Source organism: Strix aluco, chromosome 16 (genome assembly GCF_031877795.1).
Source record: "Strix aluco isolate bStrAlu1 chromosome 16, bStrAlu1.hap1, whole genome shotgun sequence".
In the NCBI taxonomy this organism is placed as follows: Eukaryota; Metazoa; Chordata; class Aves; order Strigiformes; family Strigidae; genus Strix; species Strix aluco.
Genome location: NC_133946.1, coordinates 214,247 through 237,477, shown reverse-complemented (window position 1 = coordinate 237,477; position 23,231 = coordinate 214,247). Strand labels below are relative to the sequence as shown.

Sequence of the window (23,231 nt, the reverse complement as noted above, 5' to 3'; positions counted from 1 at the left end):
TCTTCTTAGTAGCTAGAATAGTGCTGCATTTCAGCAAGAGAAGAATGTTGATAATACACTTATGTTTTCAGCTGTTGCTAAGAAATCAAGGACTTTTCAGCTTCCCATGCCCTGCCAGTGCACAGGTGTACAAATAGCTGGGAGGGAGCACAGCCAGAGCAACAGACCAAAATTGGCCAGTGAAATATTCCGTATCATATAATGTCATGCTCGGTATATAGACGAGGGTCAGCTGGGAAGGGGGCCTCTCGCTTCTGGGATGGTGGTTTCAGGATCTTCTCTTCTCTAGGATTGCTAGCCAGGAACAGGCTGGGCAGTGGTTGGCGGGTGGGGAGCAATCACATTGTGCATTACCTGTTTGTGGTGGTTGTTGTTATTATTATATTTCAATTATTAAACTGTTTTTCTCAACCTACAAGTCTCCTTATCTTTATCCCCTCTCCTGTTCTCTCCCCCATCCCCCCAGCAGAGGAGGGTGAGTGACCAGCTGTGTGGTACTCGGCTGCCAGACAGGTTTAAACCATGACAAAAACCTACAAACAGGATTATCTACTACTCATTTACCCATAATCTACACAAATTATTAAATCTGAAGTACTGTTGAATAAAGAGAGAGTAAAACTTTTTAACAGATGAAGATGTTTGAGAGTGTGGAGGCTGGTCAGTGGAAGGCTTGCCTTTCAGACATCACTAGACCAGTACTATGATCTCAAGTTCATATTTGGCCACAGGTTTTGTGTGAGCAGTACAGTCTAAATGCAAAACACAAATAGACAATACCACCAGACACAGATGGAAAACTATGCACACAATTCTGCAGCCATCTTAAAACTACACAGCAGCTATCTATAATCACACATAAAGACTGATACTGATCTCTGAAATAAGCATAAAATTTATTATAGGACAGGTGCAGAAAGGAGTGCATTTGTTAGAGGGAAAAATTTAAAGAGTATTTCTGAACTATTCATTTGGAACAGACAGTGTATCTTAACAGTAAATCTTACACTTTCTTACCCGTGCTCTCATGTAACCCAGCTCACTGCTGAAGAGAGGGAACACGTGATTCTGCAACATATATTCCATCTGATCTTTATATATCTTCTTCTGTCATCATATGAATACAAACACATCAGTTTAAAACTTTATATAAAAATCCACTTCTAATCCAGTAAAAAAAAAAAAAGTCACATATAATAAAAGTGTGAACAGCATAACAAAACCCTCAGACTTCTAACTTCTCCCTTTATTGAAGTCCACTAAGCAACAACAAGTCCCATATTAGTAATTAAACTTGGATACTACATGGACTTTTATAATTTTCAGTCAAAATAGTGACTTTTTTTCCTTGTCATTTTTGACTCCTAGAGACACCTTTTGCTTGGCAATACACTCAGGGAGACTTCTCAGAACCGTCATCCAAATACAAGTCCATGCCCTGCATCTTTTTTGCTACCACTCTAATTGAGCAAGGTTGCTAATTTCACATGATTTCCTCTCTTCTATACATAGAAAAGATCTCACTAAATCAAACTCTCACTGGATGGAATTTTTTTCCTTCCTTCCACAAAAAAGAGGGAATGTAGTTAAGTGTAGCATGGAAAATGGTGTTGCAATTCTAACTAGTAGCAGAGAACTTAAAGGAACTTAAAATAATCTGGACTTGAGCATGACCTAATAGAACTTGTATAATTAATCTGACAACAAAACCAAAACAGTTAAGTTCAACAGCTTTAAAAAAAAATGGCAGTGACTGAGAAACTTGTAAACTGAAGCAGCTATTCTCATTTCTTTTAAGACGCGATATGTGAAAGAAAAGAGGGACAAAAAAAGAATCAAAAGAACCCCCAGATTTGTTATGCTTACTTTTAGCAGAATTTCAGCCAGAGAACCGATCATATGTAAAGCACCATCCTTCTTACGAGGGTCAGCATTTGGCTCAGTAAGGATCTGATAACAAAAGCCCATTGTCTTCTGCAAGACCTAGATTATATGTAAAGTTAGTCAAAGTATTTCAATCGGTCATCTCAGGTACCATTCTCTGTGCTCAGAAATACTTAAATCTCTAATAATCTGCTGCAAGTCTGCAATTTGGATAATGTTTTATGACTTTGTTATAAACACACAACATTCTTGATAGAGAGGTCCTGGGGGAATTGGCAACTACAAAAATCACAAATAGACCAGTGCAAAATAAATGAAATTATAAATTTTAGTGTACTATGATATGACAGAGAGCAGAAAAGTAACTTCTATTAGTAGTTCTTTCAGCAAATAGAGACTATAAACCAAATCTAGCTAACACTATATTTAAGTAAAATCCTGGAATAGCTTACCTCTTTCCTCTTACTACATGATGTAAACAATAACGTCTGAGCAGCAGTTGTTGGAGAAATGAAGTCCTCAAATACATCTATTAAGTAAACATGTAACAGCTATAAATTTTGGTCCTTTACTACAGTTCATGATCCTAATGTAATCTAGTGATTTAATATGAAACAAAAAACTAACAATTTTACCTTTTTTTTTTTTCCCCCAGGTGGTTAATCATGCTTTCTTACTACAGATATTCCAAGACCAAACAACAGTAATACATGGTTGGAGATTGCCAATACATGTTTCACCTTTTTCATGATCACCGGCTCTACATGTCTAATTTGAAATCGTATGTCTTCGTTGTTTTTAAGATGTATCTTTTGTAACAGTAGAAGCAGACACAGTGGTCAATTTTCGACATATAGGCTATTTGCTGTTCAGGCAAGCAGACACAATTGAGTTAAAAATGCTCAGTTTCTTATTTCTCTGCAGAAGAGGATTATCAGAGCCTTGTATAATACCTGTACTGTTTACAGGTCTGCCTCTCACCTGAGGCATAAGAAACTCCCAAACCCATCAAGATTCCTTGTTCTAGTCACATAAAAGTCCTAGCAAAGAGAAGAACTTGTTCAAGAAGTTTGAAGTATCCTTTTCCTTCCCCAGCCTGAAAGGACTGCATGAACTTATAGTAAACCCCAACAACAAAGTAGCAAGCCACAGGAGGTGAAATCAGACAAGTCTGGATTGCTGGGCTTACTTCATAATGTTTCATTTACTTTTACAGTAAATCTGTTCTGAACTGTGCCATGTGTGAAATTTCTTGAGATCATTAAAACTCCAGGGCCTGAAATATTAGCTGTTGTAAAGTAAAAACTTAGTAACACTAAACTTAATTATTGATAGCAAGAACTAAACTGTTTGACTTGTAACAAAAACTTGGTAACCGCCAAAGTGAGCTGCTTTTTCAAGTGCAGAAACACCTGTGTCGACTGTCATGTTATCTGTCATTTCCACCAGTATATCCAAAAGTTAACTATAAGAAGTTATATTATTTGGATAATACAAACTGGTTTTCTCTCTTTTTTTTTTTCTTTTAAATATTAAAGCCATCTCTATTCTCACAAACAACTACAAAAATACCTTCTTTGTGTGAAGTCGTATTTTAACATGACTAGTTTTCAAATTCTCACCAAATTTCATGCGAATATATTCATATGGATCTTCTTGCCAAAGCTCTTCATCAGCATCTGTATAGCACATCAATGGAAAAATAACATCTTGGATAATTCCCTGCAATAAAAAAAAAAAAAAAATGAAAAAAGGCTAGCACTTCTAAATCAACCTCCATATTCTGTCCTGTGTTTCACAGATTTTGTCCATCCTGTCACTTGTCATAAAATGGTAACATTCAAAAACTATTTTGGACGTAGTGGATTTTATGTGCTACCTTACAAAAAAAGAATCTTTTAACTTAAGGTAGAACTACAATACAGTGCAAGCTATTAAATTTGCTTTGGATAATGGTATGTGGAAATGATTTAATGCCATAAATTCAGTAGTTAACACCATCTCCAAATTTGTTGTGTTTGCTGTGTTACACTATAATCCTTAATACATTAAAGCACAAAGGACTGACCACAAAAAAAAGCAGTTAGCTTTGCTCATGTATCAAGGTAACCTTTGCTGAACATGCTTAAACTCTTTCCACCAGCAATTTGTAACAGAGATCCTTAAAACTTGAGTTCCAGCAAGATTAGAAACACTATACAGACTAATGTACTACTGAATCATCTAAGTATTGAACCCCAAAAATGGTTTACTTGAATATGAGGTTTCAGATTCTTCCAGGTGACTGCATGTGACACTCCTTGATTGATGTAATTCAGTGTTTGCTGCAGAACTCTAGGAGCCATGTACTGTTTCTCCTTGTATTGATACAACACCTTCAGCAACACCTAGAAAAATCAGATCTCATCAATAGCTTATACTGAGCAGACCATTTTTACCACAAGAATTCTACCCTCCCTCACAATACTACCTAAGAACCCTGTTAAATCCAACAAAAACCCACTGTTTATCCATTAGCCTAAAATGGGTAGACTAATCCTTCTACTAAATGTCACTGTTAATTATATAAGGCAATTTGCAGCTCATATCAGGTGCCACACATCTTTTAAAAATACAATCCTTTAATAAGACAAAACATACATGTTAATTCATCAGCAACATAGCCCAGGGGACTGTTCTGTTCAAAGTTTGTTATTCCATCTTGCCACTCTTTGGGGGCAGAAATTCGTGTCCGAACACTGGATTGGTAAAATACTCTACACTCACACAGTCTACTGATTCTTGTCTATGTGCAGCCTTACAGCAATGATGCTGTATGAAGAATGATGAAGCAGACTCTCCCCCTGGCTTTCTAGACTCAGTTCTCCTGAGGTGGCACTCAGAAGTACTCACAGGGATTTACGTTTGTTAAAGTCAATGGTTCTCCACAAATAAGGACATGAAATGGACATGGAACCATTACTAGTAATTAAATTCCAGCTCACTAAAAAGTTTGGTATTGATAAGACAAGCGGGTTTCCTCGTAGCCCAATCTAGGCAAGTGGCAACACCGCCCCTTCAAGAGCAGCAGCACCAACTGGAGAGAAATGACAAATCCCATTTCCAGGGTTTCATTTAATTCTTCACATAAATCAACAATGTTAAAAAAAAAATATCTAAAACTGAAGGAACTGAAAAGATATCTATCAATCTGTAATATCACCCAGAAAACATCTGGGGAAAATGAGATTCATTATTTTGAAAAGCAATTCCATTAATAACATTTATTACGCAAGCACTGAAGCATTTCTCCCAAAGGAGATGCCTCACACTTCAGTTTCAAGAGGATGCATTCATTCACCATGAAATTCGTAACTTTACAAGCTGGTTTATGCTCTAGATGCATTATCAGTCCTCAAAGTTTAGCTGCTCGTGTTTAAAAGCATCCTGGATTTCAGAAAGAAATTACTGGTTGTTACCCTCACCTGAGTACAAGGCTTTGGTGGCATTAGATATTGACTTAGGATAGGAAAGGAAAAGTGAGCAAATGTTCAGACTTGCAGTTGTTTTGAGGATTATCAAAGAATACATATGTCAAAATTCCTTTTTAGTCTCTTGTGAACTAACTGAAAGAGAAAATGATTCTCTGCAAAACCAGTACCTTAAACAACAGATGTTTGTAACTTCTAAAATCAGTAAAACATGAGTACATGGTAAGACTAACATGCTTCTTGAAGTTAGAACAATTAAGAAGAGTATTAATCACTAAAAAGAATCTAACAAACTGGCAACAGAATTCATTCAACACATTAACAATTCTGCAACATAATTTACTTTCTTGATGGTATGCCTTAAATACAGTCTTACTGGAAGTAATGAGGAAACTAATGAAGACTGGGATTTCTTGCTGTTTTACAGAAAGTACATGACATTCTAAAGATTTGCTTCCTTTATAAAATTTCAACACAAGCAACAAAGAAATCACCATCACTGTATTAACATCATATACTGAACTTTTATACTGCATGGATCTGAGACAGGCTCCATGGCCTAAATCACACCATGGTGGCAGCTCAGGAAAGATTTTGAAAATATAAGTTAGCGGTTCTTTGCTCTAGACAAAAGTAGTAATCCTGGGTATTCAGCAAACTAGAACTTAACATATAGTAATACAATGTTCTCTGCAGAAAAGCTTATACAAGAAGATCCAGTTTGCTGCTGTAGCTGAATTTCAGAAGGATCTGAAGTGGGTTTTTTCCTAACAATCAGTGTGACAAATGCTCTTTTCCCTTTCAATACTTTGGATGACCCTCAGAAAACAAGTATTTAGGAGATACTTTCCCTACTTTTCCTTTTTGAAAGTCCTGTAATTCATTATAATTTCATTTAGGAATGAAAACTAAGAAAACTGAACCTGAACTAAGAACTGCTCTTCTCCTGATTAAAATAAAGGCTTTGAAGAAAACATTCTGCTCCCTGAGACTTTCATAAATAGTCTATTTACATTTATAACCTAATCACCCTAATATAAACAGATTTATAAGCCAATAAAAGGGAATTTTACCAAAACTACTTGTTTTTTTGTAAATAAACTTGTTTCAAAAGAACAGAAGTCAGCAGTACAGTCAGGAGCCGAGAAACAGATCCAGAAGTTTCCCAATATTCATGGGAGTTTTCTTGCTAGTTCAAAAAGTTCAAATTACTGACTTTAAACATGCGCTGTAAGAGAGGCAGATGACAATTCCTGCCCCACCAATCCATTCTGTCCCTTCAGGAAAACCTGTAGGTTGCTGCCATGTGGTAGGACGTCCTGAATCATGAAGTTACTCCAATAAAGGTAAAATCAAGGATAGTTTGGCATAACATTAATAGAAACTGCTATAGTCCAGAAGATGCTTTGTTTATAACAGACCCTGTAGAAGTGGCAGCCCCTGGACAGGGAGGAAGCGGAAAGTGACCTGATGACTTACCTGTTCTTAAGCAAGCCTCTGCTTGATCAGGCTTTTGCAGAAGGCTAGAAAGCTTAGTATTTACTGACTGAGTCAAAGAGGAACTATATCATCAGAGTTAAAAGGGTAGGTAAGAACGTCAACTACACCACATAATTATACCTCTCTCTTCCAGAAAGAGAACAACTGATAGCATTTATCTGAAGCTCATCTGAGGGCTTGTTATATGAGAGCATTCACTCTACTTACAGATTATCGATGGTGCATAGGCTATTTTCAGTGTATTGTCCTACATGGCAAATTAATAATTTCTTTTAATCATTCCACTCTTTAACCCACAGACATCAGTGCTTTCCACATCAATGTGCTTAAAAAAAACCCAGTTGTGAAAAAGAGCAAGAAGACTTTTCAGAAAATAATGAAATAAGAAATCACTACTAACTCTAAACTTATCCTAATACCCCCCACATTCAGGGTTTCTTACTTGCTGAACACCAACAGCAAATGCCTTCAGGAACACTTCAGCAAACTCATTGTACTCCTTGGAAACATTACCAGGGCTTCCATACCTAGAATTAGAAGCAAGTACACAAATTCAAGGGTGCAGCAATATTATTGACTTCAGTATTTGTTTGCTTTTTTAAAAATAATAATGGAAGAGAAAATACCTCTCAAAAAGTCTAGCTAAGATATGCAAAGCCCACTTCTTGCATTTCCACCAAGGCAACTCAGGTCTATCATCTTCATCAACTTGAAGGGTTTCCTTTAGAAAAAACCAAAACACCACAACCTATTCACAAAGCGTTCAAATTATATGTATTTTGAACAACTGTATAGCATATTTTGCTTTTAAACTGTCATTTGCACTTCTAGCTTAATAGAGGTATAAAGTACAGCATATCTAAAAATAAATCCCATCATATATGCTGCATAAATGATCAACAAACTCTTGAAACAAGAAGCCAAAGTAAGTTGTGCTATAAATTGAAAACAACAGAACTCCCACACAAGTCACATATTTTCAAAATTTGTCTAGTCTGTTTAAAACACACTTAGTGTAAAAATTAATTTTCTTGACATCTATTAAGAAAAAAGAATGCAGAAATAAAAAGTTAAACTTTTAAACTTCCTAACAAATGAAAAAATATTTAAGCTTAAAGACATAAATAGCCAAAAGCCACTTACAGTTGGTACATCCCTATCGACAACAGTCTTCAGGATTTCTATCCATTCAGTCAGGTTTTGTTGATTTATCAACTCCAAAGGTAATGTGTACTTATTTATATACATAAAAAAGGCAAAATAAGTTTATTATAAAGCAATCTGAAAATAATGTTACTTTCACAGTTTGAATTTTAGCTCTTTCAAATCTTTGTCTACACTTAGCTACCACGAAAGATTAGCAAATGACTCAGAAAACCAGGCTAAAGAACTACAACCTAGTCTATGTCCTCAATAGTGCTAGAGGTCTTTACGCCAATTCATTCTGCTTATGAAATGCTAAGATACTACTTAAATGGATGTTACACTAATTTCTGAGGCAATTAACAGCATATTAACAGTTTCATTCCAAACTGCTCCATTTACACTGGCAAATCTAGGTAGGCTGGCCTCTATCTGTCATTAGAAAACCAATTAGAAAATTGGTTTTCTAGCAAACACTCTACCTTAGAGGATGGCATGCATAAGTTCTATCTAATGCCAACCAGGAACAGCACTGTACAAAAGTACAGCACAATCAAATATACCAAAAACCTGTGATTCATACCACAGTGGAGCTATAGGGAAAATGATTCAGATGTAATCTTGTATCGTTAATATTTCTGTCATTTACTATTTTAAGGAAAATCATAATGCTTTAAATTACTGATCAAATATATATAAATTTTATTTTTTTACCTGGACAAGGGCATAAAATATTTTGAAGATCTGTTTTTGGATGAGGACAGACTGATCAGATGGATCACTCAAGAGCTGAATGAAACTATCCTTCAGAACTGGTAGAAAATGTTGCATTGCAGCTATTAAAGGACTCCGTTCCTCTGGTTTCTTGTACCTTTAGGTAAGAACAAACTAGTTTAGTAAATCTTTCAGGTAGCTTTTGAATTTGAGAAGTCCACCCTTCCCTAGTGTAGATGCAAGTAGGTTGTACTACAGTTCCTAACAGCATATGATTTTTTAAAAAACCTAGCCATTTCTTGTTACAGAATTTGAAATAAAGCTGTAAGCCAGACAACATTACAGTTAAAAGGCAAGTTAGAAAACTGCTGAGTGTCCATTACTCCACTGTATATCCACATTAGTTTTCTGCTGGTAATGCATTCCTACCAACTTATTCACTTTGAATACCACATCACGTTCAGCCCCACCATTACTATAGTGAAAAGCAACCAGAGCACTACAAAAACTGCAAGCAAAAGGTACACGTTTATTGCCAAGAATGGCATATGCTGGGCTAGTCAGTAAGATTCCAGGATATCAGAGTTCACAATTTATCAAAATATTTCCAGACGCTAGATTACTTCACTGACATCAAAGAAAGTAAACTGTGAAGTCTCTCACAGTTTACCACTGATGTCTCTCATCTTGCCATTTAATTTGCCCAAATATAACAAATTGATAGAGTATGCAGGCTTCAAGGCTATGTCGTGGCAGACTGTAACCCCCCTTCAAATAGAGCCTCAGATCTTCCCATGCTCGTGACAGTCCACCAGGTGCCTACACTGAAAGTAAGGCTTCATTTCCTTTCTCAAAACATTGAGAAATTCCTGAAAGGAAATGAAGCTGCATTTTGAAATTTTCCCCTTGAACTTTTAACTTATCAAAGAAGAAAGTCCTTACTGACTCAAGAGTTATCACAGCAGAATAAGATCTTATCCATACTGGTGATGACAATAAGAACTGAGTAAAATATCCCTTTAAGACTGTACAGCTTTATTTTTTGATTAAGCAATTAATACTATAATACTCTCGGACTCTTGTGGGAGATTTTGGGGATGGAGGATTTGTTTTGGTTTGTCTTTGTTTTGCTTTTTTTTAAAGTACATTTTTGGTAGACTTTTCACTAATACTCAATATCAATGGTCAGCCTCTTAAACAGTGACAATTTGCAGATATATAAGACACAGTCTACTCAATCTTCTACCAAATGGCATGTTCTGTAAAAACTACTACAGAACACTGAGCTCCAAAATCCTGTTCAGTAATATAGTTTCCACATATTTTCTGAAATAGAAACCTAAATATAAGGATTAAATGTTGCTCAGGAAAACTCAATTTCTAATTTCCGCAAAAGACACAATTCAAAGACCAGAAAAATTACTATGCAAAGAGCAGGCATTTGATCTTGCTGGCTGGATTTGCAGAAAAAAAAAAAAATGTTGCAAAGGCCCAAGATATTTACCTTCCACATTAAGGAAAAAAAAAAAAAATCAATAGCTAAATATTCCTACAACTCAAGCAGTGAAAACTTAATCAAAAGTCATAACATCATGCAGATTTTCCCCTCAAAAAACTGACCTAAGTAATTTAAATTTTAAAGAGATCTGCTTGCACCTATATTATTACACAATAAAACATGCGTATCCCTGCATGATTTGTGAAACTGACCCTTGTTGACTTCACCAGAAAGCTAAACCAGTATGAGCAGTTGCTGGCCTCTGCTAAAGTGTGTGATCAACTAAGATTATGAACACACCTGTTACCTTAGTTAATCACACAATGACTGTGCTCATATAAAAATTCTTCCCTAAACAAGGATTGCTATAATCGTAATACACTACCAGTGAACACTTCATGTTTTGTCTCTCATAGATCTCTGCTGTATATTTGGTTAAAGATGTTTAAATCAAAATTCAAGCGAGAAATCAGTTTACTTTCCTTCCCTAGCAGGACTCGCAATTTCCAGTCACTGAAAAAACTCCAGCATGGGATTACAAAGGTCTTTATAGCATTCCTGCAAAAAAAGGATTGTTGCGAAACTGATATTCACCTGTTTTACAATAATTTACATTAAATTAATGGAATTAAGACAGTGACATTTTTCAATGCAACATTTTAAATCAAGTACCAGAAACAAAAACGTTACGCATCACAGTGCTTTGAAAGAGCAAGTTGTGGATTCCATCAGTTCCACTACAATTTCCCAACTCCATGATTGCACTTTTCTCTGACCCAGCTCAAATGAGTTTCCTACATACCACAGCAGCAGCTAAGCTCCACATAACTTCTCAAAGTGCAACCTGGATTTTGAAGCTCTGAGCATAATACCAGATACAGAGCAAAGAACAGTCACCTGGATCCTAGCCCAATGCCTTGCATATCTGAGAACAGTGGGCTTTGATAAAGATCTCCTACGATGGGTTGGATGAGGCTATCAAAACGATCATACCAAAGTCAGTCAGCTAATTCTGAACTTCCCAAGATTCAAGATTTTACACTTTGAAACCTTTATATGTTTACTGTCACCAATAACTGCAGTACAAATTGTTTAAGAGTCTAAACCTGGTTTAAATAATCATTTTCCGTGAAAGTCATGATTTTGAGCAGAGTTTCTTACTGCTATCAATCCCTAAAAAACAACTACCAAATTAAGGCTTTAAAACACTCTCTTCTTTCTAATCTCAAACCTTTAATGAAGGCAGTTTTGCTGTAATTTCTTAGTGCAAAAGATATTATAAGCCAACATCTGCATAGCGAGTATCCAAGAATATTTTCTAAAATTAGATTTCTATCACCTTTGCCCAGTCCCACACACAATTCTACCTAATTACAATATACATACAGAATACAAAAAATACAAATATATTCATTCTGATGTTTTATATCGTAGAAAAAAAACTTACTCATAGTTTTTCACAAGTTGATAAAGACAAAGAAGAATTCCAAGCCAACAAGCACTGTTGTCAGACTGCAGATAAAATCCAATTTTCTCCACAACTGCAGTCCAGCGACTAGGATAATCATGCTTGATAATATGGTGAATGCAAGTAGTAAGCTGTACTCTAGAAATCAAATGCACAGTGATTAAATAAGTTACTACTATTATTTTAATAATATTCTTCTGATGTTGAAACAGCTAACATTGCCCAAACAGACTTATTTCAAGTTTTGTTTATAAGGTTTAGGTTGTGCACTTTCTGCATAATATTCTCCATTTGAGGAACTTGGAATTTCTACATGCTACACAAGCTGACAACTGTTTTTCCATCAACACTAATTCTATGCTTAGGATACACAGTGTATGACAATGATGCTTAGCATGCAGGTGATCTTAGTTGTGCAAAAAACCCTCCCGAAATCAGGTTAAAAACCAGGTTAAAACTGCATACCTGATCAGCTCAGGTGAGTGAATAATGGCTTCTACAATATTTTCACGAATACAGTGTCTATCTTCTTCTGGGATGGAGTAAGGTGGAATCTCTCCTGGTGCAGTTTCACGATCTGGCCAATACTGGGTTATCATATTTTTCAAGTAGATAACTCCTGTGAGACAAAAGTGGCAAATCAGCTGACATACAAAACAAACACGCATTTTGCAAACAAACCTATTTTAGAGCAAAACTGATTGAAATTACCGATTCATTACCCATTTCTGAGTAGAAGAATCAAAATATATAAACCATCCAAACTAGGTTGATACTTTTAGCCATTTATTGTGACATCTGTATTTTTAGTTCTGTAAAGAATGTGTTTTCATATGAAAATATAAATGTATTGCTTTTATCTGTGCTACAGATAAATAGTTGTTGAACATTATAGCAAAACACTTCTTAAAAATACTTTATAATTATTTTCTCAGTTTTTTCATTAATACAAAGCTAATCAATACTAATGACTACCTAAAACATCCCTTGTAAGCAAAAAACCAAATCTAATTAAGTGTGTGATACAGGAGTGAATGCTACAGAGAAACAGAGCTCCTTTATACCAAGGTTATGGGCCACTGCACTTTGGAGCAATCAGGCTGCTGGCACAAATGCCTGCATTTACCATTTGACAACTAAATCCCAACTGCTTATGTGGCAGAATATAGATTACAGCACTTGGAAAGAAAAGGATTTACAAAATTCAACAGGATATCTCAAATGACAAACTAATAACAAAGTTACGATTAATCTAATTCTATGTACAAATCCATAAAGCAACTTCTCTTCCCAAATTTCATATGAACCTTCTGAAGGTTCAGAAACCAAAGGGTTTCTGAAGGGGTCTGCAAAGGTAAGAAACACTCAGCAGATATGTGCTACTACGAGACTGAAGAGATGCAGACTTCAATCTGTCCTCAGTGGGATTTATCATGCCATTAAGTGCTTTGCAAAACATGCACTGTTTGTAAGCTGTGTGTTGTAGGAGTTGACTCCACTCTCTACAGACTGCTTTGGTTTTTAATTGGCTTACACTGAGGGTGAATTTTCAGAGGTTTTTTTCAAACCTCCCCTTTTTTTGCATGTTATACATGTTAAGCAGTAACTTCTTTGAGTCATCATCTCAATGGTACACCTAAGCGATAAAATAAAAATGCAAGTTAGGCTTATGCTACAACTTACTCTACTACATGGAAGATACAAGGAAGCGATCAAGACCACACTTCCTGAACTGTTAGAAAAACCACTGAAGTATAATATTAAAAACTGCTATCAAGAAATCATAGCAGCTTTAAGGTAATGCTTGAGTTGCTAATATTCAATATCCAACTTTACTGATGGCTCGTGCAAATCAGCGGGGTTCTAAAAGACATAATTTGTTTTCTTCCACTGAAAATGTTTAGAAACATTTAGGTTATTGGTACAAAGTCAAATTCCTCCTTGGACCAAATGTACTAGCATCATAAACCATTCTGTTTCCCCAAAGACCATTCGTTATTCACTAGAGATAAAGGGGAGCAATCACTGAAGAGAGAGTCACCTTTTCTTTGTCTTCCTTATTCAGTGTATGGTATTTGAGATTAAAACCATTTGAATTCTTAAGCAATATCTGCATATGTACTTGTGTGTATGCACGATCAAATTAGATTCAATGAAAAAAGATTTGAAAACTTGCCTGCCTGTCTCACTGGTAAATCCAGTTGCTCGGACATAGTGATCTGAAGCAGAGTTGAAACAAAGTTCACTGACTTATGAGCCTGTAGAGGAGGAGGAAAAAAAAAACAAAAAAAAAACCACAGAGCATTATTTAGTCATAGCTTGTTAAGTTTTTAGAATACTCCTGTTAGGTCTTACAATATCTTTATAATGATGTAATGCAATCAATAGAATACCAGCAATTCAGACAGTTCCACAGTGGTCAGCTAACCAACCAAAGCATTCCAAAGTTTCATGCTTGCTATATTTTGAAGACAGCATGGGGGAGGAAAATCGCTAGAGTTTAAGGTAATAGAGTTGAAGAAATCATTAAATAGGCTTCAGGAATCAGCCTTTTACAGTCACCAAGTATGTTCTTTATTCAGAACAAACACTTACTTGAAAGAAGAATATCTAAATAACCAGAAAAAAACATTTGCAGCAAGTTTATAGTGACCTTTAACAAGGTATGAATCAATTATATAATAATCTAAGAAACAGATGGCAACTATGTTTTAAAACTAACCCCAGCCTTAAGCAAGCCTGTCCAACTCATAGTTCATCTCTCTGATAAAACAGCTTCAAGTGACCATTTATGCACTACAACAGCAACTGTCAGCATAACTATACAACAGCAAACCAACAGTATGGAAACCTAAATGGAGTGACATCTGCAGAGTAATAACTTTGAAAGGATTTGCAAGAGTTCGCTTTGAAAAAACACGTTTTGTCTCTATGTTACAATACTGAGAAGTGTTATTGATACACTAAATACCATATTGTATTTTCAACACGAGGAAACTAACCTCGACATTATTGTAGCATCTTTACCCACCTTTCCTAAGCATCAAAAAATGGAGATGTTAAATGATTTCCACCGGGAAAAGTGAATTGTAATCCTAAAAGCTAACTCTACTTTTTATAACTGGAAACCAACATGATATTCCCCAAGGTCAAGAGTCAATGGACCTGAGCTGCTGTGAGAGAAATCCCTATTTGACAAAACAAAAAAATTCACAAGGGTGGTCCAGGCCTGGGACAGTCTGTCCACAGAGACTGTGGAACCTCATCCTTTGAGATATTCAGAACTCAGCTGGACAAGTCATCATCTACCTCATCTAACTTTGAAGCAGCTTTGCTTCAGGAGGCTGGACCAGATGATCTGCAGAGCTCCCTCCTAACCCAATTACTCCATGATTTGAATGGCCAAGATATATTTCTGCTTTATCTTCGCTTATATGTCAATATTGTTTCGCACATTCTTTGCAACACTTCTATCAAAGACAACAGCATAGATCTACATAACTTAACCTGTTAAACTCTTAGGAAAACACCTCTTACCTACTTGTCACTCAGTTTATTACTCCCTACATAAAGCAAATAAATTAATACTTTGAAAACCATTGAAATTACACTACCCATTTAACAAAAACAAATTATTGTCTCAGTTACTGCAGCAGAGCAAATTAATATCATAAAGGGAATTAATCAGAAATTTCCTTTCTATTCTTTTAGTAGGACCAAAAGCTCTTTTGGTGGTATGAAATGATGTCAACATTCCATCTAAGTGTCTAACACTGCCCAGCTCACTACTACAGCACCAGGTTCTTTTCTGCAACTTTAATTTTCCCTGCCAAATTATCTCCTATACGTTCTAGTATAAACAAGTGTAAAAGGGACAGCCTGGGACATGACATTTGTTCATGTATTTGCACTAAGATTTGTTTAGCATAGCTTGTTTTCCATCTCCTGTTATTTAAAACTGATTATAAATGAAGAATGAACTTGACTTAAGAATCTCCACAAAATATTAAAACACTGTTGTACACAATCATCCTGTGCACTAAAAATCTACAGAAAACCCACAAAAGCAACACTTGTGTCTCTGCATGTGCTACTTGCAATATGAACATGAATCTTTCTGACCCACATCCCTCTGATACACTCAGAGTCCTGAAGAAGCAAACATACTTTCAAATTAAAAAAAAAAAAGTATTTCTTGAATACAAATACAAATAAAATTTACTTGTTGGTATTATTTTCTACTACAGCTCCAGGTCCATTAAGTTCCTTCTTTTCTTAAGTAACATTAATAGACGCACTTCTGCAACACATACCAAATGACATTAGACCCTAATTCCGCGCAGTATTCAATTCCATGCCTAACATTAATGTCAGCGGAAGTACTCCTGTACTTAAATGTGTTATTATGAACTTGCTGAAGAAAGCTTCCAGTTTCAATAACCTTTAACTCACCTACGAATAAGGTCATATTATAGTCTGCATAAAATACTTAGAAGTACCAAGTAATGTCTTCCCACAATGACTATGATAAACTTAACAGCTACCTTTTAAATAGTGAAAATTTGCAATGTTTGAAAATTGAAAAGCATTAATCCTGTAATTTTAAAAATTATTACTTTCACTTTTTCATGACAAATGACAACTACCCTTTTAACAAAAACTATCCATTTCAATAAAGTATTGAAATTGCTTAAGAACTATCAAGGAACTAATGGGAATAACAAAACAAATTGAATACAAAAATGTTGTGTCTTAAAAGTAAAAAGCAACAAAAAATAGACAGCAGTGTACAAGGCTACCACACACTCAAGTTTAATACAATGCCAAGAATAATCTTTCCTTCATCAAAAAAACAGGACTGAGCCTATGCCTATACTATAGCAAACTCCAGAAGCTCCCTAGAAATGTCAAGTATATTGGTGAGTGGGATTAATATATTTTCACTGGATTTTTTGAACTATAGTAAGTTTTAAAGGATAGGATCAAACTATCTATACCACTATCTTGGCCTTTTTAACATATCATCCTTCCTTATTAACATCTCAGGCATCAGACACCAACCAACCACAAGCATAAGCTACTTCATTCCCTTCAGTGGTTCAAAGCACAGATTCAGACTAGAAATAATTTGTGCTTTTAATACAAGGTAGCATAAGTAAAATACCTCACACTTTCCAAAGCCACTTCTTAATCCATTCAGTTCATAACTAAATTCACAGAGCTACATTAACACTTCTATACATTCTATATGGAATATAACGGACTTCCAAACTCTTTACAATGGCCCCCTTCCCATGCCACTGAAAGGAAGGTGACCCCAGAGAAACTGAAATGTGGGGAGGAGTAAGGACAGCTACATGGAGGTATGTGCATATGGAATGGTGAAAAAAAAACCCAGGTACTACTATAATCTGTCACTTGCTCCCTTGTTTTGCTTTACTAGTAAAAAGAACATGGAATGTTTTACTGGCATCCGGAAAAAACAACTGAACTTAAAATAAGACACCACATTGGTGCCAATTTCGTATCTACGGGATTAAAAAATACTGAACACACATCCATTTCAGCTATTTTAATCTTTAGTATTTTTACTCTCCAAAGATGGCTGCCTCTCGGGACATCATGTTCCTCTTCACTGACAGCACTGTTAAAAAACCCAAACAGAAAACAACACACCTATTTTAGTTACATATTCTATATAAATACTAGGTCTTGGTTTTAGCACATGCAATTAGCCAGAATACTTCGGTATACCAAAGGTGAGCTGCAAATCAAGATTCATTACAGGCCTATCAGGGAACTAACTATATGTAGAGAATTCTGTCCATGCGTGCCCCAGTGTCCAGAAGAACTGGATGCACTGATGCCACTTCAGTGAAAGCCACTGGCAAGTAGTGTCATTCTAAACAGAAGTCCCATGGCTCCAGCAAGCAAGAATTAAAATCAGAATTTCACAATGGTTGCTATCACATAAACTGTGTGGAGAATAGAAACAATTTCCATGACTTTAAAATTTTGACATCAGTAAAACTTTGTCTTCTATTCTCTTGCTCACTGTTTACAAATACAATTTAGAAAACTACAATGATAACCAGGAAAAAAAAATGGTTCTGTCACAGTTAAAGTCTGTTTCCCAATGTGTAACTCAACATTAAAAAAAAAACAGAACCAAACCTCATCTCAAGTCCTTCCACTGTACAAATCCTCCAACATGCCGTGTCACTGGTATGACTTTGTGGTCTAAGAGCCAAAGAATTCAGGGACTTTTCCCAGGAGCAATCTTTGCTATGCAGCCTCACTAGCTGAGGAATGTATTCTATCAGACCACAAACGTTGCACCACTGTCTGTTAATATCAATCAGTGTTCCAGAAATTAGAATCTTTCTGAGTATTTCATTGCAGTTTTTCCTAGCAGGGTATTAGCCATGTGCTAAAACACACTTTTGAGAAGTGTAATGCCAGCTATATAACCTGAAATATAAATGAAGTTTGAAATTAACATTAAAGAGACCTGTTCATGGCATGTGAACTATCAACCGTTAATTAGGATACAGAAAAGCACTTTTTCCCCCAGTAATGATACTCACTGAAGTCAGTTACATTTATATTTAATACTAGAATTATTCCTATCTCACACAAAGCCTGTATGCCACTAAATCATAACAACAAGAAGCTTCGCCTCAGGTAAAAAGACCTCTGTGCATTCTTCTTGGACATTAAGAATTTAACATACTGTAAACAGACACACTACTATAGGTACCTCCTTTTCTGTTATCAAAAAGGCAAACCAGAAGGGCGATGCTTATTATATATTGCTGAACTAGAACCCCAGTTTATTTATCTAGTTATTCAAAGTAACACACATTTAAATAAAGGCTACAATTTATTTATAAAGAAGCTGAAAAAAATACTAATTCAACACATCTCCCGCATTTCAATTTTGAAAAAAATCTACATGCAATTTTTGATCAAGACCAGAAAATGACTAAGTGAACACAACTGTTACACTAAGATGAAACAGTTTGGTTTTTTTATAGAAAGGTAAGGTCAGGAACTGGAAGGCCATGTTGATTCAGCAGACTGCCCTGTAGCACTCTCTCAATTCTAAGAAGTCAGCAGGTGTGGAAGTCATTCTGACCTCAACTTTCTGCAATCTAGTTCTGCCACATCTTATGCAGCTACAATGTATATGGTATGTATATGGTCCTCAAAAAATACATACATGCTATCAGATCTTGCAAACATCCTTGATGCTCATTTCACCAGAATACTGTCTGCACATTCTGAAGCCTATTTGCTCTTCTGTTCACAGAGGAAAAAAGGAACATGCTCTTAGCAAAGGCTAGCTAAGCACACACACTAACTATTTGCCAAGTCATGAGAAAGTGGCAAGTTTCCCTGTCTGCTAGGTTTTTACCTTGTACTGGTTAACATGCATCAAGAGAGTAACTTTCTCCTAATGAAGACAAAGCTCCCTTGGTTCCTTACTGCCCCCAAGGGGATTTCTGGTGTTGGACCAGCCTCCATACATACAGTTTAAAACCATCCTTTCCCAAAGCATCTCTCATCTAGCACACACCAAAATACATAGATCGAAGCTAAGGGAAGTGAAAATAATCAAGTACTTTCAGTAAAATGTTGTACTAACAACTTGAAAAGAGAACCCATGATCAGAGCCAGGAAACTCATGCTCTGTTCTTGTTCTTACTCACCCTACGATATATAGCTGTAGGTGTTATACATGAAGACCATGTTACTTAGAAAAGGTTAAAAAAAAATCAAGATAGGGGTAACACTGTAAACACCTATCCCAAAGCATCTAAAACACAGCATTTGAGCATTTGGAAATTCCTGGGTGAAAGACACTGTGTAATAAGCAGCTTGCTTTTTCTGCTTTGACAACCTTTCACTCTAAAGCTTCCAGTACTTTGGAGTTCAATCATTTAATTTAATCATTCCATCGCTCTGACATTTGTATCTATTAAGCAGGCAATGAACCACACTGAACAAGGCCCTACTGCATTCTGCGAAACTGATGGCATGCTATAGTGACTAGTCAACAAACTAAAGCGTTCCTCCATTCCCTGTCACTTATATTAGAGAACATGAAAAAGCTTAAACATAACTTCTGAAAGACACTTTTCAGGATAACATTTTCCTAAACAAACTCTGTTAAGCTTGGACTTAAAAAAAGTATGAGTTACTGAGGACTGCTTTTTTTTTTTTTTTTTTAAAAAAGTTACAAATTGGGTTGTTAGTCTAAAATAATGTCTTAATAGCTCATACGCACTGGGGTTTATCTCAGGTACTTACAAGACACACGTAACAGTTAAGTTATAAATTCTCTTGAACGACAAAGAAGAAACCTGCAAGGAAAGTATTATCTAGCAACTGTGCCTTTATAAATATGTTGATATTAAAAGACGAAACAAGACTGTGTATTATTTTCAGAGTGTCATTCCATAGCTGCATAGTTAAAAATATCTATTTTCATCACCATTTCTGGGAAACACTTTATACACGCAGTACAAAGACTGTTTCAAAAGGTAACAGTGTCTTCTTGCTGCTTTTCAGTAGAGTACTTAAAGAGTCTGGTTGCAACTCCTTGTACAACACAGCTTTCCTCACTAAGACAGGGACAGAGATGGGCAGACACCTCAGGGTACCTCATCAGCTAGAAATTACACGAGAAGTTGTCGGCTGTAAGAGCCAGTGGTATCCTTCTCTATAACTTATTTTCACAGTGAGGAAAGTAAATATCTGCATTTTTTTTTTTAGCATATCTCAACTCTAAAATTTCTCACAGCATTTTATGTGCAGGCAATATAGTCTGATAAAACTTAGTGAAAGAAGAAATAAAGCACAGAACAATTAATGACTTAACCACAGTCAAAGGAAAAATATCAAAGCCCAGACAAATCAAGAATCGTACACTTCAGTTATTCTCCAGTCAATGCAAACTTGGTTGATTGATAGGGTATGATGAACATGGATCTAAATACTCAACCCTTCCATTAATTAGGATATCAGTTATTGACTGAAGCATGTTCTTTTCTGGCAAGGTAAAATGACCATTCTATTAAAAAACCAGTCTCATCAGCCCAACAGAAGCACTTCGGACAAATTAAAGGTCAACTAAAAGGTCAATCAAGGACAACTATTAAACTGAATGGCTTTCACTGCTGGATTATTTCATCTTTACAGACAAAGAAACCCCCATACACAAAATATTAACTGGTAACACAACTGCCTGAACAGTTAACAAATACAGACAAGTATCCTGCAAGAAAAAGATTAACTAGCTTGAGCAAAACTATGCAAACCCAAGACCATGCATGTGACTAAGTTACATATATGTACAAATGTTTCCTGATGTAGGGTTTAACAAATATGTTTATCACAAAATGTCCGTGAAATAGCAGTGATTTCCAACAACAAAGAATTCTTATGCAGTAGTTCAATAATGTCTGGTGTTTTTAAATGGGCACAGTTATTTGGATTTTATACCAATTTAACACTTGTGTAGTACATGACAGACCATGATGTTTTGATTCAAAAGTGTGAACAAAAGCCAGTTGCTGGTTAGCATGGTCCTTCATGCAAGAGTTAGTCATTTGCTGAAGACCCCGACTGGCAGAGAACATAATTTCCTGCATATTCAGCAACTCAATACCTGCAGAAAATAGCTAAAATAGATTTCAAAAGTTACTATATATATTGACATGCACAGAACACAAAAAAATTGCATTTTGGGGCCAGCTTAAGATTTCATATAACTGTATTTATAGGCAGTTACATTATTTTCATTTTTTGCTTAAATTAATAAACACTAAAATAGTTTTTACCAGAGTATACAGGAAAGACAGCCAATTACTTTATACAAACCTCAATTAAACATTGAGTAGTTTTACAGAGATTTCAAATGTACCTAGTATTTATTCGCCATTCACTTATTAAATGACATGCAAGAATTCAGCTAATTATACGTTTTTATAATATGAGAAGCTATACCTTTAGTTTTTGAAAGTTTGTCTACCACCAGCAGAACAGTTGGCCCACCTTTATCTAAGCTCTAATGAACATCTGTTGCACTAAATGCACTTTGTCAAGCTTAAAGTCTGCTCGAGAGCAACCAAGAAAAGCGTTTGTAGAAAAGACCAAGTAAAGGCATCACACAGGTTTATACTTCACCTCCTCCACCAAGCTATCACCTTTTCTCTGAGTCAAACACTAGAACACCTTTTCTCCAAAATGTCTAAAAGTGCCATGACTGTGTCTCATCAATAACGAAAAGTTATCACCTTTCAGGTGAAGTTAAGTAGAACAAAAATATAACCTTCTTCCAAAATTGAAACCTGTGGAACTAGGGCCTGCTGGGTTTGTTCTATTCCGATATGACACGTGCATGTAGTCTAAGCGGATGACATACCTGGGGAACCCTGTCTTCCTCGGTCTTTTGGGCACGTGCCAATACTACACCCAAAAAGCACACACACCTGCCTTGACAGCACTGCCGAACCCGCAATCCAAAGGATTTGTACGAACACTAAATAACGCCAGGTTATCAGATTTATTTCTGAACTCAGCACAGGCCACTCGTACACTAACAGGCTGCACTACTTATAAAGCGATGGGGGTCGTGCTACCTCCTTTCCCGTCGCCAAATTACTGCCTTCCACATCCCAAGACTGTCCTTAGACAGTCCCAGGCAGGACTGGAACCAGCCTCTGAGCCACCGGGGGCCTGCGCCACCGACAATTTTAAACATCCCTCTATAGATTATCCCTTCACCGGCTGAACAACAAGACAATGGATGTAATTTGTTACCGACAGGACTGGTAACATGGGCCTCCTCCCCAACACCGACCGCTTTCTGCCGCTAAATCTCCCCCCGCCCCCCTCTGAGCAGCCCCGCCCGGTACGGCATGGCCTGGCCTGGCCCCTGTCGGAGGCCCTGCTGCCATGTGCCGGGGACAATGCGAGTCGGGCGGCCGGGCCCGGCCTGCAGCCGTCGTGACACCAGGCAGGGCCCGGCGGCGGGAAGGAGCCGAGAGCGCGGGGAGACGGGGCTCAGAGAGCGCGAGAAGGTGTGTGTGTATGGGGCCGAGGGGGGTGGGGGATGGGGTGTCCCGCTCCCTCAGCTCCGTCTCCCGGCGCCCTCGGCCCCGGTCTGCCACCCCCACCCCGCTTCCCCCTCACACAGGCCTGCTCCGACCTCGCCGCCCGCACCCTTCCCCCCCCCGCCCCGCTTTCCAGTATCACGGCGGCCGCGGCCCCGGCCCAGGCCCCGGTCGGCGCCCTCACCTCGTTAAGCTGCCTCTCGGCAGCTTCCCGCAACGCCGGATCCATGGTGCCCCGCAGGGCCTCGATGATGGTGTTGGGGTCCATGGCGGCGGCGGCGGGGGGAAAAGGAGGAGACGGAAGGCAGGGGCCGGGGCCGCGCCGCGCCGTGCGCACATGGACCCGCCGCCTCACAGCGGCCGCCGGCGCGAAAGGAAGGGAAAGCGCCAAAGGCCCGGATAGAGCCGCCCCCCGCGGCCGCCAGGGAGCGGCG

General features: G+C 37.2%; 1 protein-coding gene and 1 non-coding gene across 3 annotated transcripts in view; both read right to left on the bottom strand.

The window, feature by feature from the left end:
• Window positions 1-23,231, bottom strand: part of IPO7 (importin 7) — a 38,407-nt gene extending 15,176 nt beyond the window's left edge. The window contains exons 1-13 of one of the 2 annotated variants that reach the window (XM_074842486.1): window positions 22,982-23,231; window positions 13,854-13,935; window positions 12,143-12,296; window positions 11,657-11,815; window positions 8,712-8,868; window positions 7,998-8,087; window positions 7,481-7,575; window positions 7,297-7,381; window positions 4,137-4,271; window positions 3,507-3,606; window positions 2,337-2,413; window positions 1,867-1,983; window positions 1,018-1,107 (exon numbers count right to left, since the gene is read on the bottom strand). In XM_074842486.1, coding sequence (XP_074698587.1) covers window positions 1,018-1,107; window positions 1,867-1,983; window positions 2,337-2,413; window positions 3,507-3,606; window positions 4,137-4,271; window positions 7,297-7,381; window positions 7,481-7,575; window positions 7,998-8,087; window positions 8,712-8,868; window positions 11,657-11,815; window positions 12,143-12,296; window positions 13,854-13,935; window positions 22,982-23,065 — 1,425 coding nt within the window. In that variant the 5' untranslated portion in view covers window positions 23,066-23,231. Of the gene's footprint in view, window positions 1-1,017; window positions 1,108-1,866; window positions 1,984-2,336; window positions 2,414-3,506; window positions 3,607-4,136; window positions 4,272-7,296; window positions 7,382-7,480; window positions 7,576-7,997; window positions 8,088-8,711; window positions 8,869-11,656; window positions 11,816-12,142; window positions 12,297-13,211; window positions 13,280-13,853; window positions 13,936-22,981 lie in introns of those variants that run through there. The other variant, XM_074842488.1, reaches the window with a different exon arrangement.
• On the bottom strand, window positions 637-818 carry LOC141931060 (small nucleolar RNA SNORA23). Its single transcript, XR_012625484.1, has one exon. It is a non-coding gene; the product is annotated as a small nucleolar RNA SNORA23 (small nucleolar RNA).